Here is an 11,712-nt window from a genome sequence, read left to right on the forward strand (position 1 = left end):
CTGCATCAGTGATGCTCCTTTAGGAAGTGCTGGAGTCAGCTGTTCTGCACCAAGGGCAATGAAATACAACAAGGCCAGCTGGACATGGAGACATCTTTCAGGGCAGTCAACTTGGGAAGTTTCTCAGATTCCAGCTTTTTAGTTTGTACCATGGACTTGCTCCTCAAAACACTTCCCAGAATTACTGGATTTTATGTGTAACTGGTGGAAGTCTTTTTCCCTTGTTTTCTTCAACATAAGTAACTTTCAGAGCTGTTGGATGAGGTGGTTGCTGACACTGGTTGTTACTCCTGATCTCCCTCCTCATCCAAAACCAATTCCTTGCTTTTTGGGTGAGGACACCCAGAATGCTTTGGGAGATCTCCTTGTTTCAGTGTGCTTATGCTCTGGGGGCCGTTGGAGAACCAGACAGGTTCTGGCACCAGAAGAGTGTTCAGAGTGTTGCTGGGCTGTCACCAAGGGTCTGAGTATCACTTGACAAATAGTAGCAGCTTCTTTGCATGACAGATGTTGTGTAACAGTTGCACAGTTGCCACTTTGCTGCCTTCACCCTGACATCAGACACTCTAGTCTGGGTGAGACACAGACTCAGAATCATCTGAGTTGGAAAGAGTCCACAAGGATCACTAAGTCCAGCTGTCCAGTGAATGGACCATACAGAGACTGAACGTGGGACCTTGGTGTTATTTGTACGATTCTCTGACCATCTGAGCCAATCTCAGGGTCACCTGGAAGTAACATTGTAACTCTGGTTGTCTTTGCTTCTTCCAAGTAGTTTCTTCAGAGTTACTGCAGGAGATAGTGTGTGACAGGAATCACTCATTACTTGTCTTGATGAGTTTTTCCACTCTCTCTCATTAGCTGTAAATGGTGAGATGTAGGGTAAAGTTACAAGAATGTCTGACTGTCAATTCAAGGCCACTTCAAATAAGTGCTTCGGCACAAAAAGGAAGATTTCTGATGTCAAATGAGACAACTAAGCAGAAGATGCATATTCAGAGTCAAGTTCATTTTCGTGGGAAACTTATCAAGGGAGATGCAGTATGACCTTCTTCACAGGTGAGAAGAAGTTGTATTTGAAGCCATCCCAAGGATACCCTGAAAGAAGGAGGCGGCTAGAAAATAAAATAAAAAAAAGGCCATCCAAGTGGAGAGATCCCCGAATCGTAGAAAATGACAATACAGAAATAAAATCACCATCCCATTAAAACTGTACAAAAGTGAAACAGACTAAAAGTTGACCAGGTATTTTTACTTAATTTTAAATTCTGTATTTAAAAATTAATACATTAAACTCTTATAAAAGTAAGGCACATGCAAAACATGTTGTGCAACTTCTGGCTTTCAGCTGATATAAACTAACAAGCATAATTTTAATTTGGCATTTCTAAAGAGTCATTTTTCCCATGCAGGATATGTGTAAGAGGTAAGGATATGTATAAGAGTTCAACATTGTACTGGTTAAATCTAGATTCTGTGCTTTCTGTACTACAGTAAGCAGAGATGGTCATATCATACAGTAATACAAAATAAAACCAACCCAAGTACAGATTCTGACAATGATTACCAACATACAAAATTTAAGAATGTGATGTTACATCCATTATAATACATAAATAATCTTATTCAGTAGAGGATGATTTGGCAACTCCAGTCTATGTAATGCCAGTGTGCGATTCCTGGTTATGGGTGTCATACAATGCTGAAGACCATGGAAAGATACTGCTCATAGGACACCTGAATCCAGCCATCCTGGTCAGTGTCGTATCGTCGAAACACATCAGTCAGCCTCTGAGGAGGGGAGAAGAAAAATAATAGACATTTTTGTTCTAGGGAAGGTTCAGACTGCTACACACTCCCCTTGCCACCTGGGCTTCTACAGCTTTATGAGCCCTTTCTGTTCATCCCGTCTGTAGCCATTTAACAGTCTTATCTATAAAGATAGCTCACTGCAATAATAATGCAATACCTAAGGCTACCTTCTCTATAGACCAGACAGCTTTTTATAACTGGCTTTAAAGCAGGGGGGAAAACAATGCAGTGTTTGAGTCATCTGGAAACAGAATCCAATGCATACACTGTGCATATCTCATCTTCTAGGCAAATATGCTTCATGTGCCATTTCTATCTGAGGTGTCTCTGTGTAACCTCAGAGATGCCAGGCAGTATAGACAAAGGACCAGAACAAGTCCCAGCACGGTTTCATTAACATCAGCTAAGTGATACTCGCTTTCAAAGCCCTTTTTAGCAGAGTTCAAGTTTACAACTAACCATAATTGCCTTGTATTACAAATTAATGCAAAGGTGACTGATGTGTCTAAATAAGAGAGATGCGACTTCTGCAGGGACCTGCTTTCCCTCCATGTTCTCTCTCTCTCACTCTCTGTGTTACTGAAAGACTGGAAGGTCTTTTGTGTATTTTTACCATTACCCTTACAAGATCATCTCTGTAGTCTGTATTAAACTAGCAGACAGTGTCAAACACAGATACTATTTTACACTTTTTTGTCCTTCACCCATTGTATCAAATTTACTTGAGACACAAAGGAATTACTAATGAAGACCAATACACAAAGATGTTTCTAGCACTTAGCATATACTTAGTTCAAATGACTTACTATAAATAAGAGCAAGTTCTAGATCCACTGTTAAAAGTGAGAACCAGAAAAGCTTAAGAAAAGCTAAAGTTTTTTTCAATTGACATCAAAGTATAGCTCCTTTCTTACCTGTAGAACAACACAGCACTGAATAAAATCATCAAAAGCAACTTGTCCTTTTCCTTGTCTATCAAATTTCCGAATAAGGATATCATAGAACTGATCAGACAGTCGGTAACCTTGGAAAAAGAGAAATACTTTAGAAGGTTTCAATTACTGCAGTCCTATAAAAAGAACAAGGTTGTTTAGCAGGCATGTGTAACAAAACCAGAAAACAGTAAGGAGTTACAATGATTTTTTTTTCTTGGTAAATATCTCTGTTAAACTAAAATGCATGCAATAAAACCCATGCTCAATAATAATTATATACAGAGTCACAGTAACTATAATTATAGATTAAGGTGACTGTCTGATTGAGGGAATGGTTTAGGGCTGCAGTTCAAGTCTTTACAGGTGAAGTGACTGGAATGAAAGTTCCTTAGCCATCAGAATGCTCTCACAGCATGGACAGCTGGCCTTGTTTTAATAAGTGGCAAGGTCTATCAAGTACCCTGTTCAGACATTGCCTGATACATTGGTAACCCTCTCCGAGCTTGTCACAGAGGAGACTGGAACTGGATGTGTCAGGACATGTGTGGAATGTTTTCCTTTTTCTCTCTTTAAGAAAAGAGCTTTAAAAAACATGCCTCTAGCACGGACATGGTTAAAAGGCACCTTATACCTAAAAGGAAAGCTGCCCTTCACCTGCCTCATTTTTAGTCTCATTTGTCAGAGCAGTACAGCTCTGCAACAGTACCAGTAAGCAGCTCATTCTATGACATAACCCAGTCATGAAAACTGTAATTACTAATGAATTACCAAAACCTGTTAGTGCTTGCTTTAGTTCATTTTTGTCAATCATTCCAGAATTGTCTCTGTCATACGTTCGAAAGACATTCTGCCAGTCTGTGATGTATTTCCACACTCCTGTGAATTCATTGAAGTTCACACCCCCTTTGTTTTCTCTGTCAAACATGCCTGAAATAAAAAGCAAGAAACACGTATAAAACCTTAGTCGTACAACTCCTCAGCAAGATCTGCCAGGACTTTAAGCAGTTAGCAAAAGTGCTCTGTGGAAGGTAATGAAGAGAGAAAAGCAACTGCCAAAATGCAAGTGGTAATTTGGAAAGTCCTGCCAAGAAAAAGCAAGCAGTCATCCACTGAAGGAAAAAAAAAGCAAGATAAAAATACCAGAATATATCACAGAATGTTTATTTTTCCTAGTTTTTCATTTTCAGTTCAAAAATACCGAGGACTTGATTGATCATCCAGTAATAAAATGGGCAGAGGTGTTCTTTTTTAAGGACACATTAAAAAGTCTTACATAATTTCCAAGAGTACTGGGATATTCATCTGCATTTGATTTACCGATACTGTTATCTTTTACATGTCACCCAGCAATGGAACTCAGACTGCTGCTGAACACTTACTGAAAACAAATCAAAAAATGTAGTCCTTGGGCTTATGAACTGTGTGATAGAAAAGATTTGATTTATTGTGCTTGAATCTTCATCCTGTTGTTCTACCACCATCACCTTCCACATTACTGGCAATTAGTTTAGACACTAACAGAATTCAAGCATTGAAAAGCTTCTGTTTGGTATTTTTGGAGTAAAATATAGGCTTAAATCCAAGACAGGAAAAACTACTTCCCAAGACAACTTACATAATATCTTTTTAGAAAATTTAAGATAACAATCTCCTCATGCATAAATTACATTTATTATCTATTCAATTATGCAGTAACATTTTTTCAGGCTACTTTGACAAGTGCACATGTGTGTATGCAAAGGGCATGCTCAATTAATCAAAAGGGAAAATAATTTAACTTACTACTGCTGGCACTCTGAGGAAAAAAACAACAAAACAACAGTGTAGCAATTGAGAGCATTCTCAATCAATCAGCTGAACAGATCACAAAACAGTATCTTAGGACTATGCCACATCACGCAATTACACTCACCAAGAATTGACCTCACTGTTGCTGGATTAAATGGAGTCCATGTGCCTGAAACAGAAAGAATTACTTAGCTGAGAATTAAGAATTCCTCAATGTTTAAAAAAAAAAGGAAAAAAACCCAAACAAACAAATCAGTTAAGAACAGTGAATTCAGAGCTATGTGACATGGAGCTGGCATATTAAAAAAATAAAGCTGCTTGGAAGTAAGAAAGTCTCACCATTCAGAAATGACTTCAGACCAGTGTTTTCCAAATACAACACAGAAACCAGCATTTTAACAAAAAAACATCTAACAACAACAAAAAAAAAAATCTAACAAACCTTCGAAGATCTAAGAAGGACTTTTTCATCCCAGGCTGTCAGGAAGTCCTGGATAAAAAGCAAGATCTAAACTGAAGTACCTCTTTTCTACTGACAGAAGCAGAAGTGTTCTAAAGTGTTCTCTTGATTGTAACTCAATCAAGGCCTCATATCTGTTCCTCAGTAAAAACCCATCTGGTCATTTCATTTTTACAGGACTACTCCAGGGCATTTAGTTTCTGACAGAAAGAGTTCCCAACATGGCATTACTATACGTTCACCTTAGAGTAGTTCAGTACAAATCCCACCTCCACTGCTAAAACAATTGTTAGTTTTAATTAGTATTTTTAGACCAAGAATGTTGCTGCTTGAAAGGGCCTGAGCAGTAATCATTTGGAGATGAGCTCTCTACTTCTCTGGCTATTAAGAGGCTTGTCATTATGAAAGTGTTTTCACTTGGTTGAGAGCATTCCCAAGTGCTAGGAAGCATTAAACTTTAAACAAGGGAATCCTGTGCCTCATCTAGAGTGTCACCATGGATTCTCCAGAGCCTGTGAAGGAACCAGGAGCACGAAGCAGCACCTGATGAACTGGCTGTGGGTGCCTGCAGGAGCCCACGAAGGAGTCAGTGAGCCGAGGCAGTGCAGAGGCGCTCCCGGGGATGTGTCAGCTGACCGCAAATCCCAGCAGAAGGGCCGGGCTGGGATCCCTGGGATCTGGCACTCGGCTTTGCTGGGTCACGGCAGTGATGTAACTCTACAGGAACAGCCCTGCACTGTAGGCAGGCCCTGCCACTATTTGCACATAAAGAGAAATGTAAGCAGAGAAAGAGAAAAGGAAAAATGGCTCTGAAAAAGTTGAAGCAGTATTTTAGACAGAGAGTATCAGTACCTAAGAGCTGTGTGTCTCCTCAAAAAAATAAGAAATAATGGAGTTCATAAGGTGCCAGAATTTAACACTGAACAGAATAAGAGGAAAAAGTGAAAATACAGTCTGAAAGTTAACTTATTTCATCTTGAAACATTCAAGTGATTCATACAGGAACCGCAGAATGAAATCTGAGCAACTCCAGGGGTGAAGAACTGTACTGATTTCATCCTATTCCAATAAACAGTGAAGACTGTCCCTGTCTCTCCTCTCCTGACTCTACTATTAACTTCCCACAGCAGCACAGAAGAAAACAAGAAGGAAGCAAAGGATTTTATTGTACAAACAGTCAGACAAAGTGATGATCAGCCCCTCCCATGTAAGCACACTGTTAACTGCATAAACTTCACAGGTTGAAAATGTCAAATTGTCAAAACCACACTAAACTCCAAATGTCAATGAGCACAACGCAGATTTTTTAAATGTTTTAGAAATAAACACATAACATTATTTTAGCCCATGTTAAACTGAAGGACAGCCGTGCACAAACAACCACTAGAGGACATATTTTGAAAATAATAGAGTGAATTGTTAGTGACTTTGGTGTACAAGATCTAGAATCTCTTGGAATGCAGGAAGCTTCTTACAGTTCTGTAAATATTTTGTCTAACACTTGGTAAGCATTCTTCATAACTGCAAAGCACTGAAACTACTAATCTACACTGTAAATAAGGAAAGAAAAGAGCTCAGATATTCATCACTGCCTACTACCCTTAAATTCAATCACATGAGGAGATATTTAAAATATATAAAATTAAAAATGGCAGGTTCATACGAGAAAATATGTAAAACATATAAAATTTAAAACAGCAGGTAAAATTTAAAATGACAGTTTCTCACAGCTCTAAACAGCACTGTAATCTAAATGAAAATGGTGACTTAATTTAACTTAGTTTTTTCTAAAGATTTTATTCAAAATTTTAATTATGGATCAGTTTTGGCAGCACAACACATTGCTTTTAATTTATCAACTACATTATTAAACACATATTTAGTTTGTACATCCAGTACATCCAGCTCAGTTACAAGACTGCAGTTTTACTGAATAGAACCTTATAAATTTATTTCAAGTCAGGCAATTACGGACAAAAATGGGCCCTTCAGCCAGTGTGTGCTGCAGCTCACAACATCAGTTTAAGCCCTTCTCAGCCATAAAGCACAGCAGGGATAAAGGAATAAACTTTGGGAGAAGGGGAACTTGGTATGGACTCAAAGGTGAACAAACAGCCTGAATATGCCCTTTTTTCAGATTTCCAAACAGAAAAAAAAACCCAGAGAGTACAACCCTACCCACCCTGAGTCATGGGAGGAAAGTAAAAATAGGCTACTGGAAAAATGTTTCATGTTTCATGGAAACTTTTGTTTCCATGAGTTATTTGACAATACCCTAGTTTCTTTGAGTATTACAACAAGGAAATGACTACTAGGAAGTTTTAATACTAGATCTAGAGTGCATCTTTCTACTCTGTTAGGAAAAACCCCAAACATACTTTATTTCCTGCACCATACTGTATGAAAAATAAATTATGTGCAATGAAAAGGCTGGTTGCAAACAGCTCTGCCCAGGTTATACACTGATTCTGGTTAAAAAAACAAAGGTTCAGTAGTGATGAGCAAGGAATATATGAATCACTGGTTATGATTTCTAGGAAGCAGAGCTGGGAAAAAATACAGGGATGTGCACGCCCTCATTCCTCAGAATACACCCCAGTAATGGTGACAATAAGTACAATAGAAACAGAAAATGACAGGGACTGTTCATTTCTTTTCCCCATACCAGCCTTTTGCTGTAGATTAAACAGTAATTAGTGAGTGGCAGGAACACTTCCCACCCCCTTCCATACAAAGAATCGCAGCGTCAAGTAACCACTCTCACAACAAATTTATCATGAAATTTACAATGAACTACCTCACTGCTCATTCACAGACTTACCATTGGATAATGCCTGCTGAAGTTCATTATCACATATTATTCCACTCCTGTCTTTATCAACTCTGGGAAAAGAAAAACAAAACAAAGCCAAACCAGGTAGTAAGCTTTAAATGGCTGAAATGAACTGGTTCCACTTACTGAAGACTTCGACATTCTACCTCTTACTCACCAGATGAGATTATTATTTTCCTGAAAAGTCTCTGGAACATGATAAAAGCTCCAAAGAAAACTGCAAGACTTACAAGTGAAGAGACACAGAAACACTGACAATGAAAGAGTTTGGACATGCTCTCCACAAGCAAGTATTTTTATTTATTTCTGTTTAAGAGAAATGCAGAGCACACGTGCTGGTTAAATCCACGAAATACCTTATGTCACAGTAGTGAGCTATCTGTTTCACAAACTGGAGCAACAGGTTTGTCACCCAGACTCTCTCACATGCTGGCAATGGAGAGTAAGTCACTAATGTGACCAAAGGACTGAAAAACTCAATTGTTTGCAGGGCCCTGCAAGTGGGTTCAAAGGGGTTCAAGGAGGAAAAAGCACAGGCAGGTTCCAGCTTCCACTGAGCCTTCACAGTCCATTGTCTTAATGATTCAAGTTCTATGCCAAAATTAATTAATTAAGTAATTTCTGCCCAAATAAAGAATGATCATGACTTCTTTAGAAGGGTATCTGAAAGTGGTGGGGACTTCCCTCTATTTCATACAAGGATGTTCCCCCTGGACTGACAATTTCATTTCCCCTCATTTACTACCCCAACCAGAGTCCCACTCAGCTGATCCCTGTTCACAGAAGCTGATTTTCTTTTCCTTTAGTTCTTGCTTTTTCTAAACACTTGCAGTTCATTCTATTGCTTCCTTCTGCATCTTCAAGAATTATGTAACCTGCATGCAACACTAAAATTGCAAGCATAAATTGCAAAGATTTCAATTACAAACAGATATTCCCCTTTATAATCTCTGTTTCTCTTCTTAGTATTGTGAACAGTTTTTACCTTTTTATGAGCTGCTGCCAAGTTCTAAGCTGATATTTTCATGAAAATGCATTATGACCTACTTATCTTGCTCCTGTGCATCATCAGTCAGCACATTCATTTTATAAATAAAATTATGCAAAATTAGAATGGGTTTTCCTCATGGACATCAGATTTCTGCTCTTGATTCCACCTGACATATGGGGATCACCTGTCATACAGGGATCAGGATCTGGCCATGACAGGCTGATACAGCCCAGTCATTCAGGACTGCAGGTGCTCCTGCAGACATTCACAGGCCTCAGTTACTGCAGGAATCAGCAAACATCACCTGACCACTCACCCTCTTTTCACAGAATCAGAGAACCACAGAAGGGTTTGGGTTGAACGGGACCTAAAAGATCACCAAGTTCCAATCCCCTGGCTGTGTGCAGGGACACCTTCAACTACACCAGATGGTTCAGAGCTCCATCCAGCCTGGTCTTAAACACTTCCAAGGATGGGGCAGCCACAGCTCCTCTGGGCAACCTGTTCCAGTGCCTCACCACACCCACAGTACAAAACCTCTTCCCACCATCCAATCTAAACCTACTCTGTTTTCCCCAGCTGCTCCTGAACAGATTACATAAAGATCCCAGGAGAGCTCCATCTGTCAGTGTGGTGCATGGCCACACACACACAGCCTTCAGTCAGTTTTCCATCCGCTGAAGAATGCTTCCATTCATTCCACGTTCACTGAATTTCTTCAAGGGCCTTTTGATAGTGTTGGGAGTATTTTTGAAAAGCATATAGATTATATGAATTGCTCTAAATCCAGCCATCATATCCATATCCAATCCTTACCAAACATAGTCCAGGATTTATATAGCAGTCTGCCAGAAGGAATATTTTCAACAAAAGCCATGCAACTATCCTGACTAACTACATTATTTAAAACATTTTTACTGATTTTCCTGGTGCAGAAGCCAGATCGTTGATCTGTTTCTTTCTGGACCCTTTAAAAAGAGAAACGGCTTCATGCATGCCTCTGCCGAGTCCTCAGAGGAAGCTGTTTTACAGCAGGCTGGGTAGGTAAGCTGCTGCATTCCTGAGTCACTCCGTAAATATCAGCCAGTTTTAGAAACTTAGTACTCTTTGTCTACTGCTTAACCTCTTCTTGCTGCTGCTTGTGTCAGAAGATCTGTCTTGACTCATCTCCCATAAAAATGGATCCAACGTAGGCACCTCCCCAGTTTCCTCAACAAGACATAATTGGGTAATCTCCTTTGGCTTCCTTACTGATAGGATCTTGCCAGTGTGTTTGTTTAGCAAAGCTTGCTAACTCCCTTGCAGGTCCCTCTGGTCCAGGAGAATTCAAGAGAATACTTCACAGAATCCTTTAGGTTGGAAAAGACCTCTGAGATCATCAAGTCCAACCTATGACCAACACCACCGTGTCAGCCAGACCGTGGCACTGAGTGCCACGTCCCTTCTTTCCTTAAATACCTATAGGGTCGGTGACTCCAGCACCTCCCTGGGCAGTCCATTCCAATGCCCAACCACACTTGCTGAGAAGAAATTCTTCCCGATATCCAACCGAAACCTTCCCCGGTGCAGCTATGTCATCTCGTTGGTAGCTTTAAAGTCTCCCATTACCACTTATCAGACTCCTTTTTACGAGCCTTCCCTGTGCTGCTACACTGAATCCTCCAGACTGAACTATCCTTTCTGCAACCTCAGGTGAAAAATTACTTCGGCGCTTTCAAGGTTACCGTCTCGCTCGCACCGATCACCTTTACCCTCGTTGTACAATACAGCCACATTTATTCCTCCCCAGCCCTTCCCCACAGACCCTCCCACGGGGAAGGCACCGCGATGTTCACAGCGCGGTCAGGCGCCCCGGCAGCCAAACCCCGCGCTGCATGCGCCGGGCCAGCGGCCGGACTCGCGCAGCAGCCGACCCGCTTCCGGCACCTCCCCCTGGCCGCCGGGCCCGCTGCCCGCCGGGCCCGCGGTGGCGGCGGGGCTCACCTCTGGAAGACGCTCCACAGGAAGGAGGGGTCGGGCAGGGCGCTGCCGCCGCCGTTGGGCCGCTGCTGGTACCCCGCCGCCATGGCCCCGCGCGCCGCCGACACCGGCCGCCCCTGACGCTGCGCGCCCGTGACGTCACGGCCGGGCGGGGGCGCGCCCCGCCCCGCCACTCGGAGGGGAATCCCGAGCGGAGCCGAGTCCTGCGGCACGGGGCGGGGACTGCGGCCGCTCCCGCCGGGAGGCACCGGCGGAGAGAGGCTCCGAGAGAGGGAGGCAGGCACCGAGAGGAGGTACCAAGGGAGGGAGGGAGGCAGGCACCGAGGCGGGGCTGCGGCACGACCTTAGCGCGGTGCGCGAGGATCCGCGCCCTGGGAGTGGCGGAGCCGCCCCGCCACGAGCCGCCGCCCTCCCTCAGGAAGGTTCCGGCAAGGGCAGGAGCCGTCCCTGTGACAGAGCGCTGCGGAGTCCCCACCCAGGGGAACTGGCAGGTCCTAGAGGGGAAGGAGGGTAAGTTTAACATCCAAGAGTTGCCTCTGCGCCATCGCTGAGAGGAAGAAGGGGTACAGAGGGAAACAAAGCCCGCTGAACACATTCCGTTACACAAAGTGAGGATTAAAGCACACAGTGAAAGAATTTCAGGGACAGGACGGAATAGAGTACAAGCCAAATTAGCATCACCTCACTAATCTTTAACTGAATTCTTTACTGAGGGCTGAACACAACCCTCTGAGAAACGGTCAAGTTCCCCTCCCTGTACCTACAATTTCTAGGCAGAGTTTACAGTCCCATAGGACCCAAGGACCTCTTGTGCTAAAATCCCTCAAGCACAGAGATACCAAGATGATGCTCTACTGAACCATCTCTGGGGACACACTGTCCCTGTCACTACAGAAAGTCACAGTCTCAGATC

At 42.2% G+C, this 11,712-nt stretch overlaps 1 protein-coding gene across 2 annotated transcripts; it reads right to left on the reverse strand.

Annotated features, from left to right (window-relative positions):
• Nucleotides 1–1,237: 1,237 nt before the first annotated feature.
• On the reverse strand, nucleotides 1,238–10,936 carry PDCD6 (programmed cell death 6). Of its 2 annotated transcripts, none has more exons than XM_084205191.1 (6): nucleotides 10,803–10,936; nucleotides 7,817–7,878; nucleotides 4,660–4,704; nucleotides 3,522–3,674; nucleotides 2,727–2,836; nucleotides 1,238–1,791 (listed from the first exon to the last, which is right to left on the reverse strand). In XM_084205191.1, exons 1-6 carry the CDS (start codon nucleotides 10,883–10,885, stop codon nucleotides 1,693–1,695), a joined length of 552 nt encoding a protein of 183 aa, XP_084061317.1. In that variant the 5' UTR covers nucleotides 10,886–10,936; the 3' UTR covers nucleotides 1,238–1,692. The 2 variants fall into 2 exon arrangements, with proteins under 2 accessions (XP_084061317.1, XP_084061316.1); XM_084205190.1 differs by having other exon boundaries at nucleotides 3,516–3,674.
• Nucleotides 10,937–11,712: the final 776 nt, after the last annotated feature.

This window comes from Fringilla coelebs, assembly GCF_963513975.1.
Source record: "Fringilla coelebs genome assembly, chromosome: 1".
Lineage (NCBI taxonomy): Eukaryota > Metazoa > Chordata > Aves > Passeriformes > Fringillidae > Fringilla > Fringilla coelebs.